The following is a 20093-nucleotide window of genomic DNA, read 5'->3' on the forward strand; positions in this document are numbered from 1 at the left end:
CTAGAATGAACCTAAACTTGCAATCATAGTGATTACAGGTTATATAAATGGGCCTTCTTTCAAAATCTTTTTGACATACTTTCAGGTTCAAGTAACTAGCAATCTAGTTGTATTGTGAATAAATATAAATAAATCACCTCCTTGTTAACAAAAGGAGTCGGTTTCATCATATTGAAATACAGTATATTTTAAAACTACAAAAAAAAAAAAAAATCAGAGAGAGATTGCTTTTTCCTTTTAACAGACTTACACAAAGAATTCTCAGCAGTGAAGATGGAGGGCTAGGAAGAGAGACATAAAGGATTAATGCTAGATCGTGCAAGGTTCACACACAAAACCTGTTTGCATGGACCTCCTCAATATGCTAGTCCCTGAATTTGGGCATGGTGAATGGTGTTAGCATCAGGACAGTTTCTCAAATGGCTATACGTCAGACAAGCATTGTATCTGAAGCTGCTGCTATCTCTGAAACCCGCTATCTGAGACACAAAGCTGATATTTGCGACAGGCTGTCTGTGCTTTCATTCATTAATTTCCCATCACTCAAACTACCCCTGCGGATTGGAGTGCCATTATGGAGAATGATTACAAGTAAAGAGGGTTAACACAGTTTTTCAGCATGCCTCACTTTGTTGCCTTTTAAATGTAAAAACATCTTTGACACACAAGTCTTTGGTCGCAGAGTAATGCTGTACTGTTTGTGCTTGTGCTTCCTTCTGTTCTAATTCAAGTGCACAGTCCTCTTTGGGAATTGATGCTTCCAGGATGCTGGTCACTTCTTTGTCTTTCTTGCAGAGTGTTGTGTAGTGTTGTATCTGACTGACAAGTCTCATAAGCTTTAAGAGTTGCTGCAGAGAGGATAGGCAGCTATAAAAACCATGCTGTGATCAGATCTCAGGAGGATGTTGGAGCTAAGACCTGATATCCTCCCCTAAGGAGAGATTAGCCAGAAGCCAGGCCAGGATGAATAAAGTTTTGGGGGTTTCTTTATGGAGCTCTGGCTGTGACTACCCGAGAGAAGGTTGCTGAAGGAAACTTTGTCCAGTTTATCTTACAAATGATCATGTATGGAAATCCTAACAATATTGTACACTTTCCTACTGAATCCCAAACACAATCAACTTTTGCAGGTTTTATTAAGGAAGATGTTAATGTATTTATACATAAAACAATTTTCATATATCCATCAGTAGGAGATGAATAAAACAAAACCTAAAGTATAGTATCTACGAAACAATTATAAGCTTAGTCTCTTGGTGTGCATTCATTTACCCAACTCCACATTTGAACACTGACACTTTAACATTGCCATCTATGATTAATTGGATGGACCATTTGAAATCGTAATTATTCAAATTTATATTTAAATGACAGTTGAAGCGGGAGCGGGAGGAAGAGCAGAGATGGCACGCAATGGCTCTGAGATGACAGGGAGATTATGCAAATGTAAGAAATGAGGGTTGCTTACTGCACCCTTTGTCATGTGGAAAATGTCAAGAGGAATGATTTGAATACTCATTAACCTGAAAAACCTCCAGAATTTTTTTGTTTTCAGTAATATTCTGAATGATTAGTTTAGACAATACAAATAGAATACAAATAGAAAAGTCTGCAAAGTTATTGACATCTTGCTTAAATTGTCATTCTGAAGGAGATCATGTCCTCTTGGCTTAAAATATCCAACAGGAAATCCCTGTCAGAGCTTAAACAGCTGCTCCTGCTTCAGGCCTTGTTGAGTTCTGATGAATGCTGTGTTTTTTTTGTTTTTTTTTTAACTGAAACTTACAACTGAATTCTAGATATTTCACTGGTTACCCCTGCAATATTATGCTGCTAATATCATGTTTGCTGTACAAGCTAATGGGCTTACAATGGCCAAAGAAAAGAAGAAATGTGAGTAATATGGAAAAGATGTTGTGTAGACAGCAGACAACTGAGCAGTTTACATTCAACAGATACATATTTTCATTTGTAAAAGGAAAAGAAGGAAAATTTCATTTTCATCAGTAAATCTAAAGGTATCAGCTATTTCAGGAAACTTAATCGATACATGCAGAACCTTTAGTAAGACTTTTCCAAAGATATTAAAGAAGAAGTGACTCAAAGAGCTCATACAGTGACATAAGATTCTTAGTCCAAGCTAAAGGAGCAGACTATTTAAACCCACTGCCACGCTGCTCTGGACATTTGGCACCTCTGTGTTTGTCACTGTTCATTACCTTGTTTGATGAAGTTTCATGTACTTAGAGCTGTCAAAGTGACATTTCCAGACGCTACTTTATGTCATCTTCACCCACCTGGAACTCAGTGCTTCAGACAGTTTGAAATTCAATGAAGGCTTTTAGCTGCAGGTGTGCAGACAGACAATGGTTTTTAAGACTTTGACACAGATCTGCAATTTGCATAAAGTGCTTCATTTCTATCATATCACAGAGACTTGCCTGCACTGCATGATAGGATATCAACCAAGTCACCAAACTACCATCTGTGGATTTACCTTATCGGTTTAACGTTTCTTGGATATTCTGTTTGATACTTAATTTGAAGTGACAGTTGTCATTTTCACTCAAAGATATATACAGCCATATATTAAAGAGAACATTTTATGTTTATAGTGAAGCAATTAAGTACAATCAAGTGGCATGACTGGAGGAAAAAGCAGTGGTTCCTGGAAATTAGACCACTTTTGTTTAGCACAACAGCAATTCAACAAAAGTATTCTTTACAAGTTTGTTTATTACTGTATCTTGACAAAGTTGTATAACCTGGAAGACAGATCTGCCCTGTGCCTGTCGAGGTGATATTAAAGGTAAAGATATTTCATCACAAAATGGATGAACCTTCAGGTAGTTAAATCTTGCTGCAGCTTAGAGGAGACTCATGAACCTTGGTGCAGACTGACGGTTCTGCTTTTTTCAGAAAGAGGCACGGATGGAAAATATTTCAAATCACATTAAATCAAAAATTGCTTGGCATACATTTTAATGACAGTCTTTCGTCTTTTGTGAAGGGCAATATTCCAGTAATATCACTTGTTTTTCCACACTGTTTTTATCAGACAGAGCACTGCAGTTAGTAACACAGCAAGAGTATGAAGGGTATGTCCCCACACCCTTTTTCTATTTCGCCAACCTGAGAGCATATGAATTGTTGGCACCTGAGTGGCAAAACATTTTACATGGCTGCCACCACTATTCATGGGTTTAGCTGTTTAGTAAGTGAATAGCATCTTGAATTAAAGGCTGAAAAGCCTTAATATGTACCTTATTGCAACACAAGAACATTTGCAAAGCAAAGCCTGACAGCATGCATAAGTCTGGATGCCCTGTCATACTACTAAGAAAGATTTGACAGTAAAATTAAGGTGGTAAAGTCCAGGATAAAACATTCTGGTTGGACACATACATGTTTATAGAAGAATCTTTTTTATTTTATTCAAACTTTTGTGATGAAAGCTCTAAGCATGGGTGAAATTATGATATAGTATCCACGTTATATGTGCCCAAAGATGTGACTTGTAGAGAGAATTTAAATGTTTTGGGGGCACACTTTATGCTGCTTTTCACATGGTCACCATGTTGGCATGGTAACTGGCATGGTAAATTCAAGGAAAGGACTAAACCTACTCCATATCCATGTTTTTGAATAACACAATAGGGATATGTATATTATAATTTGATATATCTTTTATGGGATATGGGATAGCCGCAACTGGCTTGCACAATTTTAACACTGTAGTAAGTGGGCCACAACCGCCACAGCTACACTGTTTTATCAACTCCTGGGAAGTTTTACCTTTTAGACTCCCACAAACTGCATCTGCACAGTCCAAGAATAAGGTCTGCAATGTGCTGGACATGGATGTAGTGCATCACAGTCAGTAGTCCAGTCCAACGTATGGATCAATCTTATTTATTGTATTCCTTGGCAGCATGGTTAAGCTTCACAATGTCCAGTGGCTCATCCTTCTGGTCTCCATCTCTCCCATTTTTCATCAGATTTGACCATTTTGACCAACTTTTTAACAAGGCTAAACAAGAGATGTAACCAGGTAATCATGATAGCAAGCGCAGGTAATGGGATAATTCACGACTGACAAAGTTACTTTATTATAATAAACATAAACACAACAAGCAACCATAGGTGTAGCACTCTAGAAGGTCAGCTAAATTATTTATCCACCCAAGCTTGTATTTATAACCCTGCAAACTATTTCAGAAAGCTATAGAAAAAAGAGTGGAACTGTAGTCACGCTCTGGCCTCAAAGTTGATGGATCAACTGAACGTGTTTGTTGGCATGGCTATTTTCTTAAGCCAAATGGTAACCAGTCATGGTATTACATCTGTCAGCAACTCTGTTCTGACATCAGCACACTGTTAGTCCCAGAAGAAAAATGGACCCACTCTATTCATCCCCGCAGTGGAGGAGAAACACAGGACAGCAGTGAAAGAACATGCTATTTTCTACACATTATTCATCCCACACTGTTCTCTCAGTTTGGTTCACGCTGTAAACGTGCAGTGCCTCATCTTTTTTTTCCACCAAAAGCATAAAATCATTTTTTATGAAAGTGCGTAGGTGTTATTTTGTCAAATTTAGGAGCAATTACCACCAGCAAATTTAAAAGAAACCTGAAATGTGTTAATTGAAGCATTAAATACTGTCTTTTAGGAATGTTTATTTGAAACTTTCTGAGGGCATTTTTATCTGAACAGTTTCTCTTTGTTTAAAAAGACATTTTGAAATACTGTTGCTTCTATGCTGATGTTGCTGTTTATGGACTACCGTGGCAAGTGATTATTTCAACTTGGAGGTAAGCACAAATGATTTGTCTGTGTTGGCAGGAGCTCAAGAAATCCAACACTGCCCTATTTTCGAGCAGCTGTGAGGTTCTAACTGTTTTATTAGGAAAGTTTATGTACACATGTGGCAAACCGACGTAAGGATACACACTTCAGATATTGACATTTTGATTTTTTTTTTTTGTAACATTCTCAGAAGAGAGTAGTATCTTCTTCAAATAATGTTCTCAGATATTAAATTAGAGATAACTTAACTGCAGGTTGTGAGTCAACCTTTAGTTTCAATCTACAATAACTGTGTGACATTTCCTTTCGAGGTGAGACAGTGAAGCTGCTCAGAAATGAGCTGCTAAGCCTTATAACTATGAGCCTAGAGACACCAGGCTAACCAATGAGAATTCATAGAGCATGGTTCTTATTTTGGAAGTAAACTTAGATGAAGAGTGTAAGGTCCAAACTGCTTTCTAATTAGCAAACACTAATCAGACGTCGGCATGGTTAAACAGCTTCAGTATGCCTCAAGGGAAACATGCATACATTGTACAAGAACTGCTGAAAACGTCCCTGAACATATAATCTTACATTTAGTTTTTTATTGTCTTTCAGGTGGAATGTCACACTCAGTAGCTAGCATGCATTTCTGACTCCATATCTCTTTGGCACACGACAGCATCAGTGCTTCACATTTGATAGATGGAGTATTTCCTTTGCAGGCATTCTTCATTGCTACCTGCGGATGCTTCTGGCAGAAAGTTCTTTATGGTCGCAGACAAATAAATTACACACATAGAAAAGCTTTTTTAGATTTGTTTAGCATTTTATTCTGTGGAGTTCACCCGATCACAAAAACATGATCCCATTGGTATGCCAGGTCCCTGGTTACAGAAGAAAGCTTCATTGTGAGCAAGATCCTTACAACACATGTAAACAAAATCACTCACTAAAAATTCAACATAATGTGACATCAGCAAATGCTCTGCAACTTGCAAAGCATGGATCACAAAAAGTCGACAGTAAGGTATGAAAAAATCTTGTTTGGGCAGTTGGGCAAATGACCAGAAAACTTTAAGTGACAGTTTAGCCATAACACAACTGGTTAAGGGCAGTATCATGCCATGTTACCAACCATGTTACCATTGCTAATTACTAATCGTCTCTTCTGCCGTGAAGGCCACAGACATGAGATTTCAAAACCTCTACAACGCAACAATTTAGCCTTGGATGTGACGCTTTCTTATTACAGTAACATAGCAATGACCCTAACATTAGATTCACTTCATAGTATATACTTTATGGACATGACTGACTTGTGTTATTCTTGCTTGCTTTCATTGCCGCTGTGTGGATGCACATATTTGATTCAGAACGTCAGGATATCACCACCGTTTTAGCTATAGTAGCAGATAAAACCTGTTTTTCAGTCCGAGACACCAAAACAGTGTTTTACTTGAGGCTGAATGGATTTTTTTCTAAATAATCAGCAAGAAAATATCAAGAACGACTAATAATACACTTAGTTTAAAGCCACACTTGATTATTATTAATTGTCTGTTCCTGTTCATTTGAGGAACTAAGTCCTACTTTAGATGCTCAGTAGAGTCACTGCTTCTCTGCATTAAAAATGAGGCTAAGCGAGGTGGCTGAGGCATCTGTAAGGGATGCCTTCTTGATACCCTCGTAGTGAGGTATTCCATGCACGTCTTGCTGGGAGGACACTCCTGGTCATAGACATTCTGAGGAGGTTATGGCTCTCGGCTGGCTTAGGAACACCTCGGTGTGCCCTCAAAAAAACTGGAGGGAGTGGGTCCTACACTACTGGTCCTCTGACCTGGAAGAGGTTAAGTGTCAGAATATGGATATATAATTATGATTAATTATTATAATTATGCAACACATATATATATATATACAATATAATATAATAATAATATAAATTTTTGTTATTTTCTTAAATCCACTGTAATGACAAAACCAAAAATATTGAAATTGTATCAATCTTTCCTAAACTACAGTAAATACATATATACAGATTAATCCAATGTTGTAATTGACTGCAGATGATGTTTAAAATTGAGACACCTTCTATAGAAACAGTTCATTCCTTCAAAAGAAAACATCTAAGAAGGCACATCACTGCTTTTCTTTAATCAAATGTAATTTCACACATCACTATGCAGACGTCTTTCTCATTAACATCAGAGCATCTCCCCATGACTATATCTGAAAGCCATCGTAAAAGACTACACTGCAATGTGGAAAATTGCTTCCTCTTTTTGGTTCACGTCATGCTCCTTTGACACTCAAGAAGCCAGCAGCTCCACTTTCTTTCAACAACACAAAGCTACAGCACCTAAAATCAGACCAGAAAACAAATCAATAAAAACCATAAAAACATGACCTCCTAAAATCATGGCTACGCAGTGAGTAAAATATTGAATACATCAAATAGTTTAATAAATCATATTTCATTTCTTTGTGTGAAGATCAATGGGGGAAATCAAAAAGACTTTTTTCTTTTCTCTCCATTTTGTCTTTTTATTTTTATCTTTACACTAGTCTGGGGTTTAAATCTTACTCCCAGCATTTTCTGAGTTTTGGGGCGCTTACTCAGTGACTCTTTTATACAAACATCTTCCCCAATGATCACGTTATTCATCATAACATAATGTAAAAAAGTGCCAAATCAGTGTTTTCTTCCAAAAAATGTCTGAAGAAACTCAAAATGTTTTGCCATAGACATACTCAATATAAACAGAGTTACTTCAGCAGGCTGCCTCTACTGCTGCACCATTGTAGAAATAAAGAAAAATAAATAAATTTCATATATTATGTCATACTGGATAACATGAACAAATCATTTTGAAATGTTCGGTGAAACAATCCCAACTTCACTTCAAACCAAAACTATCAGGCTGCAGCTACAGCTGGCTGGTCGACTTATATTCTGTGTTGTATTGAAAGAAATTGAAGAAGAATGAATGCATGGATGCTGCATTCTAGAGTATAAAGCAACAATAGTGTGAAATTTGTGTAATGTTCATTTTGAGACATGACCACACAAGTCTTTTTGTGTTGTTGCCTTCTATTTTTTTGCTTTTTTTATATAAACTGTGTCTAAATGTACCTTTCAGTGTAATAAAAATTAGTTTGGCAGAAAAGATTCAAAAATCTAATTCTCACCAAGCCAATCGTTTTCATCGAGGTGGCATTAACTGTAATGGGATATCATATTCCACTTTACATAATGTAGGCTATTTTTTTAGTTTTCTCAGTATAAATTTGATCTAATCTTGCTGTCCAGTACAGATATGTGCTGCTCAGTTACATCTGAGAGGAGGAACTTGACTCTCCCCAGTATCGCACTAAACACAGTTCAGCTTCATTTTTTTCAGCAGAACACACCATTAAACCCAGGGCTCATCATGTCATCCAACCCAAAGCTTCTCTTCAATATTAACTCATAGACTCAGCAAGTCCCTTATAAGTTGTCTGGGCTCTGCAGAACATATTGCTCTGTTTGGAATTAATTTCAAATGAAGACACACTGTATACACACATATATGATGAAAACACACTTTCTGTAGGAGTACTGTTTTCATCAAAAGAAGTAAATAAATGTCATAGACAGGGAAAATGACACATTCTTGGCATAATAAAGACAAATTGCACTGATGCATAGGTGCAATAGGAGCCATTTATCTTCTCTCCTCTGTTATGAAACCCATGTGTTTCATGTGGTTCAAATGATATGCAACTTGGTAGAGACCAAGTATGTCTTTCATAGAAAATGTTGTTAATTTGTGCTGTTTTCCAGATGTTAGATGGGGACTGACCATGTACAGCCTTTAAGTTGTTCAAGCTATGTGGTTAATGGAAGTAATCTGGTATTTTGGAGCATCTCTGTGGTAATCCATGGTAATTGTAACGGTATATTGCTTTGTAATTGATCCCCTTGCAGAGAAGAATTTTTTTAGTCCCTCAGACCTGCGCATTAGGGTGTGTACACAGTATCAGTCATAGAACAAGACTCAGGGTCACTGGAGAAAGATTTAGTGTCTTGCTTCAGAACAATTTAAGGGAGTGGTGGCTGTAACAGGGGACTGCATGGACGTGGTTTCAGTTCAGGGCCAGTTTCTCTAATTATTTCATTCCACTGGTATATGCTTTCTCTTCCCTGTACTTCATGTGCTCATACTCACTTCTTAAATGCTGACTTGTAGAAATGGTCAGGATTTTACCTGAACTTTTCTTATCTAAAATAATCCATCTATGATTTGTCTTACCCAGCATGATGAAAAGCCACTTATCAGTTTACATCAAACGTCCGATCAGCTAATTTGCATAAATAACTTTATTTTTCATGAAAAAAAACAATACTTCAACATTATAGCTTCTCTTAGGGAAAATAAATATACTATATACGTATGTAAGTTACTATAGACTTAGAGACTTATAGACTTAGACTCAGAGGCTGGCAATATTTATCTTTATATTTAAGCTATTTAGGGCTTTAAACTTAAGTGATCACACCAATGAGCTAATCATTCATTGACAACTAGTCAGCAAGGAGACAATATACAGAGAACAGTAGATGAGCTGTCTGAACTCCTCAGACTGTCTTTAGAATTATTAACTTACACTTTAGCTTACGTGTTGTTATCTTTTCTTTCATCACCCAATGAAATGACAGTATTTTAAACACCTAAACATGGAAATTGATTGTACATAAGTACTGTAAAGACAGAAATAGTTTGCTTATTATTTGCTGATTTAAATCGTCCATTGTTGAAGAGAATGGAACCCTATACCGGGTCTGGCTGCATTTGTTATGAAGACACAACAAACACAATGATTAATTGGTTGGATTAAAGAGGTTGTCTAGTTTTAATGTGATTTAGTACACCACTATTGATCAATTTCAGGGCAGGTTAAATTATTTAATTGTCACTTATTCAATGTTATGAGTTTTTGTTTTCTCTCTAACTTAATGTTTATGATTAAGTAGAAAGATGTCAATTGCACATCAGGTTTTTCAAATCTTACTCTGGCTATCTGATAAGAATAAAGAGATTCACCGTATTCCATTTCTCCCAAGTGTCTTCTACAGATGGAGCTGAAAGTCATTCTGTTTAGTATTGCAGATTTTGACCTACCGTTGAGAGAATTTTTTGTTTGTTTTCAAGATAAATTCTCAAAAGTTAGTCCAAATTTGTTTAATGTTCTCCAGCTATATATTTATATATATATATTGCCAAAAGTATTCACTCACCCATCTAAATAATCAAAATCAGGTGTTCCAATAATTTCCATGGCCACAGGTGTATAAATTCAAGCACCTAGGCATGCAGACTGCTTCTACAAACATTTGTGAAAGAATGGGTCGCTTTCAAGAGCTCAGTGAATTCAAGCGTGGTACCGTGACAGGATGCCACCTGTCCAGTCGTGAAATTTTCTCGCAACTAAATATTCTACAGTCAACTGTCAGTGGTATTATAACAAAGTGGAAGCGATTGGGAATGACAGCATCTCAGCCACGAAGTCATAGGCCACGTAAAATGACAGAGTGGGGTCAGCGAATGCTGAGGCTCATAGTTTGCAGAGGTCGCCAACTTTCTGCAGAGTCAATCGCTACAGACCTCCAAACTTCATGTGGCCTTCAGATTAGCTCAAGAACAGTGCGTAGAGAACTTCATGAAATGGGATTCTATGGCTGAGCAGCTGTATCCAAGGCTTCCATCACCAAGTGCAATGCAAAGCATCTGATGCAGCAGTGTAAAGCACGGCGCCACTGGACTCTAGAGCAGTGGAAACGCGTTCTCTGGAGTAACAAATCACGCTACTCCATCTGGCAATCTGATGGAGGAGTCTGGGTTTGCTGGTTGCCAGGAGAACGGTACTTGTCTGACTGCATTGTGCCAAGTTTGGTGGAGGTGGGATTATGGTATGGGATTGTTTTTCAGGAGCTGGGCTTGGCCCCTTAGTTTCAGTGAAAGGAACTCTGAATGCTTCAGCATACCAAAAGATTTTGGACAATTTCATGCTCCCAACTTTGTGGAAACAGCTTGGGGATGGTCCCTTCCTGTTCCAACAACAGTGCACAAAGCCATAAAGACATGGATGAGCGAGTTTAGTGTGGAAAAACTTGACTGGCCTGCACAGAGTCCTGACTTCAACCTGATAGAACACCTTTGGGATGAATTAGAGACTGCGAGCCAGGTCTTCTCATCCAACATCTGTGTCTGACCTCAAAAATGCTTTTCTGGAAGAATGGGTCAAAGGATGGGCTGACGTCATCTTAAGCTCTATGAATTCAGAATGGGATGTCACTTAAGTTCATATGTGTGTAAAGACAGATGAGTACTTTTGGCAACATAGTGTATATCTACACCTACATATCTACAATAATGCCTCTGCAGCAGTATTCAGGCACGTGAGCTGTGCTACAATCAGCCTCAAAGCTGGAGAGTATTTGATGTTTATGGCAGCTCTGTTTTCGCAACAGGTGTTTAACAAAAATTAATATTAGTGTTCTGAGCTATTAGGAGAGCAAAGACTGGGGCTGACAATGGAGGAGTCAAGAGAGGATATTTTTAGAGGTGTTTTTTTCAGATGTGGCTCAGAAATGAACAGTACTGAATATCAGACAAGAGATGCTCAAACAGAAGCTTTCTGCGTTAACTGCAGGATGCACTGAAGAAGGCTGCAACTGGCACTGCTTGTTTCTGGTTTTAGAAAATAGAATATGAATTTGTTGATTATGGCAAACTGTAACCACACATAAAAAAAATGACATTTCAGAGTTTGAGTCTACTTAATTTATAGAGCGGATTTATAAAGAAGAGATTCAGTTAACCCAGTACTTTCCAATTGAAGCTACAAATCATCAATTGAAATTTCATGACTAAACGAACCCGTACATATTAAAAGTGAAGTCACTTAAAAACAGTACAAAACATATAAAACATTTCATGGCAAACAAGACACTGTACAAAGTACAAGCAATTAACAATAGATCACACAAAATAATATTGAAATAGTTTCTCAAGGATAAAAAGGATAATTCTCAAGAATGAATTTTTGTGTGATATGGTATAATCCAGATGTTTGCTTTCACGCAGGCTAATTATGTGAATGTGTACAGGTAATTCTCAGTTCATCACGTGTAAATATAAATAATAAACACATGGTCCTGCATGTACATGGAAGTAGCACAGAGCAACGTTTTTGTCTGAAGTTTGGGACACATTTTAGTTTTGTAACTGTCTCTCTGTCTTCATGTTGTTGATACCAGACAGTGACTTTGGTGGCCTTGTTCAGCTTAAGGAAAGTGATGAAAACTGGTTTGTAGAGAAGAACAGATGGAGTCTTAAAGTTGATTTCCATAATTACATCCTGTCCAAGAGCAAAATGCAACAAAGTAAAGTGTTTTGTTGAAAAAGGATTTCCTACGAAGAGACTGTTTCATTTGATAATATCAATAAAACATGTAATAAGCCTAATTAGACCAATTAAAAGCCACTTAGGTTGCGTGGAAATGTCATCTTGGAGCAGTTAAATCAGTGTGTGAAATAGGGTTTCAGCATGTAAAACTAAAAGCATGATAAACATCAGTGTTTCTTTTTTTTCCTTTCGATTTTCTACAAAAACTTAGTGAATGCAAATGAGGTAAGACACTACAATTCAAAGAGCAGGTAAGGATTTAGCATCTTGTACAGCTAATCCTCTGATTCTAAGTATATTATCTGAGGTCCTACAGTCGAGGGACTATATCTTTCATCCTGCTATACTCAGGAAGGAAATGGATGAATGGACGATGGCAGGGGGAAAAAATTACTGCGTCTACCCTGCTAACAGAGTTACTATGGTGGCCCCATGGAGGACCCTGCTCAGTAAGCTTCAACTCCCAGAAGCTGTTTTTGTATTCCCCAGTCTTCTAGTTGCCATGAAGTGAGAATAGGAGAAATGGAGGAGATGAGCGCTCTGCTTCTATGTAGCAGATGTTGTGGGAATGTGGGACTGAAATGCCAGTGAGGCAAACACATAGAAGCTAGTGATTGATAGAGTCACTGAGAGCACAGTTGCTGCTATGTTGCTGCTAAATTTCCCATGTGGTATAATGACACAGAGAGGTAGACACATAAACCTCTTCTTCTGTTTCACCAAAGACTCAACAAACAAGAGCACATGGTACATGAAACATTAACTTTCACTGAGGTGTATTTTCTTGATGTGTATTCAAAACTAATGACTAATGCCCTTAATCAGTCGTCAGTAAATCAATATTTGTGCTTGCAACACTCGTCTTAACGCCTTTTTGTACAAAGAATGGCAACTTACTTTACCAGTTCTTCATCAACACCAGAACATCCCCTATTTTTGCATCTTCTAATTCAATAACTATCTAATAATTATTTACTTAGAGAAACCCTTTCTCACATAGGGCTTTTAATTAAATAACAAAATGAAAAGATCCTGCACGCAGGGAAATTAAATGTTGCCTTCAATATAAATGTAGGAGTGATATTGTGATATGAAGTTGGTGGATCCAAGTGACATGCCTGGCTCAAGCAGAAAAACAAGTTAATGAGGGCTTGGTTCTGATTGTGCTAATAAAGAAGAACAAAAAGGTCTTGCCTGAGCGTAGACAAAGCCATCTCCCAACAATACAAAGTAAGACTTGGGCCAATACCCACAGAAGAACGAATCTATTCCTCCAGCGCAGGAACTGCTAATCTATTAACCAGTCGAGTGAACGAATATATAAGTGTTTGAAGAAAAAGGAAACTACAGTCAGAACAACAGTACAAGTCATAGACTGAAACAACTTAATGACTAAACCAGCAGTGACTTTTTATACCCATGAGCAAAGTGGTGCAACATCATTGTTGATTTAATGGAATTCCCTGCACTTTAACCATATTTTTAGTTTTCCAGCCTATTATTACCAGAGTTCACACCGTAATTTGTTTACAGTGCAGTTATTTCCATATAATTATATTATTCCAGCTCTGATTGATTATTGATCTGGCTTTGTTTTGGGTCATGAAAGGGAAATGCTCTATATTGCAAATCCCCATGGAACCTGGAAGCATGACAAAGCAGCACTCTTGACATGTTGCATCCTTTGCTTGTTGTTAAGTAGGTGTCATTCCCTACTGCCTTAGGACTTAGGGAACTAAATAGCAAAATAGCAGAAGAGGTTGAGGGCAGTTTTGAAACTGCTCAGTGGAGAATTACTGTATATGTTGGTATTGTGCTGCCCGCAGCCAAAAGGGATTTCCAAATACATGTTATTGCACATAAGATACCCAAATAAGGAATTTGATTAGACTGAAAACTGAGATTTTATATTCCAGTCTTTCAAGGTTTGGCTTTATTTTTTTTTATAAATTTTTTGCAATGTAACAAATGTGGAAAAACACACTGAACTGCAGTTTGTAAGTGGAACATAATTTAATGACTGGTGTGATAATAAAAATAACTCAAATGGATAAATGGAGCCAGTTTTCAATTACAGAATTTATGTACTTCCAAATGTTACAAAATTCCCCTGGTTCCAGTTGCAGGATCGTTACAGGAATTGATGGCTAGCAATGTCTCCAATTTGCCCCTCGTGGTCCAAGGAAAAGTTTTTTTAATATGTTCCATCCTTCATGCTGTGAAATATTGCATTTATTAGTGCATTGATCACGAGTCAAATCCAAAGGACTGAAGAAGATTACTGTGGTTTAAAAAAAAAAGAAGAAGAAGAGGAAGGCAAAGTTAGGCTCCAAAACATACCTCTTGGACTCCTGGAATAAATGCGATATCATCTCTGCTAATGAGACTGTTTTCATTTTGAAACTTCTCCATTCTTTCTCCCAATTAGGTGGTCTGTGCATCTCACAGTCAGTGAAAATACCACGTGAACCAAGAGTTGGAGAGTTTGACAAGATCATCCGCAGGCTGAGTGAGAACCCTAATGCTCGAGTAGTCATTATCTTTGCCAATGAGGATGACATCAGGTGAGTGAAGTCAAATCCTAATTGCTGTCAATTAGTGTAATGGTTTCCCATATTATTTCAAGTGCTTCCATTTTTTTTCTACCTTAAGTAAAAGTGCTCTATAAATACACTAAATTTGGATAATTTAACAGTTTTCAACACAGTACCTGTGAGTGAGATATATTATTCAGAAATGTACTGACCTTATCTGAGTCTACGTGTGCAGCTGGCGTTAGAATATTATAAATGACTGCACTCCCATCTTTTGAGCGTAATCTTCTGAGCAGGATTACATTTAAAAGTGCTTCCAATATTTTGTCCAGTCTCCAGTGTACCTTTTATCCCACTAATAGCTTTCTAATCCAATTTGGTGTTTATTCAGATGTCCCCGTCTATTATAATCAGACCTTGCAAGACAAAAGTAATGTTAACAGCATCTCTGCTTTCCTTGTGGGAGCAAAATGTTTTGGCTTAGATTCATACTCAAATATTCAAAAAGGCAGTCGGCAATAGGAATGAATGAATTAGTTTGAAGTGTAAATCAACATATGCAGCCCTGTTTTGGTTTTATATGGGAACATATTTTCCAGCAAGCAGTTACTAAGCCAGTGTATTTCTAGTAGAAGTGGGCAGTGATGTGGGCCAGTCTCCTGATGAAGACCAGGGCAGAAGTCCCAGTGCTCATTGACTTAATCCGGACCTGATAACGGGTAATAGTCTGGATATTTAGTAATTACAGACAGCCGGGGGGATCTCTGTGCAGCATGCCTGCTCTATCCTTGAACTCAGTCAGTTTGAGCCTGCAGCAGCCTAATGAACCTACACAGAAAACAAAAGAGACTGAGCTATACCGATGTTGCAATAGAAAATGATACACTAATAAAAAAAATCCTTTTTTGTCAAGAATTATGCCTTGACAAACATTATATCATATTTCTGTTTAAAAAAAAAGAAATCATTCAAAATAACAGAAAATCAAACAAAATCAAAATGTTGTCTCCAAAGTTGGCAACAAAGTATCAAGGTTGTACAAAGCACCAATGTTTTACACTCAGCTGAGATCGCTTCAGGTCAGTTGAGAACTAAGCCTGATGTGTTAAAGTTGACATGGCGTACTCATCTGCAACCTTGAAATAACACCTTTTCTTCTCGCTGTGTTACTTTCGCATCAGACCTCTCATGCTGTCACATCATGTCTCATTTGTGAGGTTTGTCAATAAGAAAATCCTCCCTCCAGAATGGTATTCTACATCATTTTCTCAAGACATGATCATTTCACCATTTTTCTAGGTATTAGGAAAACTCATTATGAATCAAATATAACCTCCCTTTTAAGGTCATAAAACCTAAAAAAGCTAAAACTGCAAAACGTTAGGTCAGGGATATAACCTCATGTTGTTTCTGTGCTGAATGTAAAAAAGAATAAATATCCCTCTGATGACCACTTCAATAAACAGGCAGTTCTGTTTAATGCTATTTTTATATGGCTTTGATAAATGTTTTGCAATCAACATGGTTGATAAAGAGGTAAAGCCAACACCTGATCTATTGAAATTGTTCACTGAAAGCAAAACAGACTATGCTTATAGAGAGTGTTACTTGTTGAGGTCACAAAGTAGGGAGCATTTCACCTAAAGCCAGTGTTACCCATCCAATACACTGCTTGTGATCAAGTGGGGTTTGATGATCACCAATACAAGACAGGCTCCCCGTTTTAGGCCATGTTCATAGGCCTCCTCATCTAGTAGATGACCACATCACTGTCTGGTCAGGTTGTGTGTGGAGGCTAGGTGTGGGGTCCCGGCTCACTTGTAAACTTAACCTCAATGCTGTGCAGCAGTGTCACATTGGCTGTATGGTGACCTCAGATAACCAACTCTTCTCCTTCCTCCTATGGTGGTAGCACAGGGCCATGGAGTGAGAGGCCCTCAGTGTTACAACATGGCTTTACCATCGCAGGAATATTAGCCTATACACATTAATGAAGTAAATTTCACAGAGTAACTTTCACATACAACCTGCACTCTGGTGATACGACACACTGTACTGTTGAGACGTCCCTAATCCAAAAGGTCCCGAGAGTTGAGTAAGATGGGTTTGCTTAGTTCAGTTTTCTCATATGGATTACAGAAATACTCACTGGGGTAAGGTGAGTGGCAATCTGTATGAAGATCTTGGTTGTGGTTTGCATAAAAGTAAGTTGTTTGCATCACTTTTGGAATGGATTTTTTGAGATTGGTTGAAAAAATATATATTTTACAAGATTATGTTGTCTTTCTGTTTTTAAGATTATATACATATTGAGGACCCAAATACAGGACACTGTAGGGAGGGAATAGTAGTAACAAAACAAGTAAATGCAACTCCCTGACAAAACTGAAGTATGCAGTTGAGGCTGGTCGCAAAAATACCAAAAGTACAAGAATCTGGAGAAACAAACAAGGCTGATGAACTCATGCACAAACAGGTGACAACCTACGGTTGCACAGCCAGGGTGAATAGAAGCTGGATGAACAGACGGATGAACATAGCAAGAAGGAGAGACAGGACTATATATATATATATATTTATACACACGGGCAGACGAGACAAAGGTGGAGAGATTCAAGCCAGAGCTGACAATTACAGCAGGCAGGCAAGCAAGGGAGGAAAAACAGACAACACACAAAAGAGCAGCTGTATGGTAGTTACCCATTTTGGGTTGCCTTTAGATAGTACTGTAGCCTAATACACTATATCACTGCATGCGCAACAACAATTCAAGATATAATCATGCATTGCTTTCTTGTGTCCCACAGGCGGCTTCTACAAGCAGCTAAGAAGGCCAATCAAACAGGCCATTTCATCTGGGTAGGTTCAGACAGCTGGGGATCCAAAATTTCTCCAATACTCAACCAAGAAGAAATGGCAGAGGGTGCTGTCACCATCCTACCCAAACGACAGGCCATCAAAGGTGACGTGACCCTAATAGATTATTTTCTCACAAAAAAGTATTTGTCGATACCGTCACGCTTCTTTTGTTTGTTGTGTATTGTATGTAAGTGCAGTTTTGCCTCCCTTCAACATCAATCGAGCTATATTCAATACTTTATTTTCAAATTTGGATCGCAATGTGTTCTTGCTGTAAACTAACTTTTAAATTCAATCAACACTGTATTACACACAAACATATATATAAATACAATATTGCAGATATAGTAAAAACTGTCATACTATCTACAATTAAATCATCATATGTCACTTGTTGGCTTCACAAAATGTAACAGACTGGTTTTACATGTTTTTGATTTAGATATCATGTACGGTTGAGCTTTAAAATTTGTGAGCATTCCAAATTTTCATATAAATTTAACCTACTACAACCAATACAGTGTATTATCTGTGTGTGTCAAAAGTATGTGAACCATGTTACTCAAGTATATCAATGGAGCCCCTTGTTTAGCGATAATAGTGATAAGTCATGACACGGGCTTGAAGAGATTTTGGTTCAGTGCTCTTCACAGAACAGTTTGAGCTCAGGATGTTGCAGGGTTTCATCGCTTAGACCTCTGACTGTTTCTACTGAGGCCCAGATGAGACAAACCAAACACCTGCTCATGAGCATGATCAAGTCAGCATAGGCTGACTGCAGATTGAGGAAGTTAAACTTGTTAGAGATGGACAGCATCAAATGGTTTTTTTTTCAGAGGGAAAAAAAAAACAACGTCCTTGTTCTTTCAAAAAGTCAGGGCCCAACTCTCATCCCACTGTTTGAAAACTGCAAAAATCCACAATTAAGTAAGAATGAATAAATGACTATGTACTGGATGATTTTTTTTCTCTTTAATTTGGCCCTATATACTTTTTATTTAGACTGTAACAACAATAAATAATACAGAGGACTTTACTTGGGTGTCACCAAATGTACTGATATATAAAAAAGATCAATGTCAAGTTCCAATAAAGCAAATTTTATCCTCTTGCAAGTTACTGCAAATAAAACCAACTACATATAACTAGACACTGAAACCAATTAACACTTACAATATTCACTGTCAAGCTTGGAAAATGGATTAGGAGACTTTTTCGATTAGACTTTTTTGTTTTGTGTTGAAATGAATTTTCATTTTGCATGTTCAAGGCAGGAGAGCTAAACTGAATAGAAATACACACTTCAGTAAAAACGAAACATAAAAAACATAAGAGATTGAATTCTAACAGCACTTGTTTCTTTCAGGTTTTGATCGCTACTTCATCAGTCGAACATTAGAGAACAACAGAAGGAATATCTGGTTTGCAGAGTTTTGGGAGAACAACTTCCAATGCAAGCTTAGTCGACATGCTGTGAAGAAAGGATCTGGCATCAAAAAGTGTACAAGTGAGTCTGCAAAGCATAGAGGAGAAGGCATTTAGTCAATGTGAGGCAGTCCATCTCTGGCCGAGTATATTTCTCGCGTGTGCCATGAATACATTGTGTTTGAGTGGCTGTGTGTGTGTTTATGTAAGTATGTGTATGTGCTTGATATGCATAGATATGCTTATTTGTCACAGGGAAGAAAAATGTTGGCAGTTGTCTTATAAAGGTAAAATGCAACAAGTGTTAATAAACAAATGGGAATATCTAATGTTGTGAGACCAATGAAAGTTCCCATTACTCTTGTGTTGGCTTGTTCAATTTGCAGTGAACTACTCCGCTGCATTCGCTGAAAACAATCAATGGTAAATCCAGTCATCTCATTAGAAACAAGCTTTCAAGTTGTTATAATTTGTATATCACTCCAAGATTGTCTGCCACCTCACTGTGTGCTGCTACACTCCATCTCAAGTAGAACCAATTGGATGTAAATCTCGCACCTGTGGGATTTTACCAATTTCTTACACCACATACCCAGATTCTCATAAATCAATCTACATACCGATTCTGCATCATTTTGGTTGGACAGTCATGTTTACATGCATTTTAATAGTCTGGTTTTGGTCAGATTAATACAATAATCAGTTTTTACTAGTGTCTTGTTGAACCAGCATTTCCAGGTGTTGATGGCATTTTCGTTGAATGTTTTTGGTTCTCCCTCACTGCTCCCAATTTACCCAAAATTCTTTGAGCTTGAACCACTTGCAGTTTAAAAAACAGGCGTCAAATTGATTAGAGCCTAAATTAAGGACATGAGTGAGTTCAAAGCAGTTAAAAACGCCTGATCAGCCTAAAAAAAGAATCAATGTACCCTGAATGATGCTCGAGACCAGATAGACTCTGACTCAACATGTGCCAAAAAGACATGGGAAGCAGTGTTGGCATAGTTATAGATGCTAAAAGTTTGCTTAGAA

At 37.6% G+C, this 20093-nt stretch overlaps 1 protein-coding gene across 2 annotated transcripts in view; it reads left to right on the forward strand.

Moving 5' to 3' along the window:
• LOC140272241 (metabotropic glutamate receptor 4-like) overlaps positions 1-20093 on the forward strand; it is a 181934-nt gene that overhangs the window by 126874 nt on the left and 34967 nt on the right. For both annotated transcript variants that reach the window (XM_072367617.1, XM_072367616.1), the window contains exons 4-6: positions 14672-14807; positions 17585-17739; positions 19003-19143. In XM_072367617.1, the coding sequence (XP_072223718.1) occupies positions 14672-14807; positions 17585-17739; positions 19003-19143 (432 nt within the window). The remainder of the gene's footprint in view (positions 1-14671; positions 14808-17584; positions 17740-19002; positions 19144-20093) is intronic.

The sequence above is a fragment of the Leuresthes tenuis genome, unplaced genomic scaffold, assembly GCF_036924035.1.
Source record: "Leuresthes tenuis unplaced genomic scaffold, fLeuTen1.0.hap1 SCAF_16, whole genome shotgun sequence".
Lineage (NCBI taxonomy): Eukaryota > Metazoa > Chordata > Actinopteri > Atheriniformes > Atherinopsidae > Leuresthes > Leuresthes tenuis.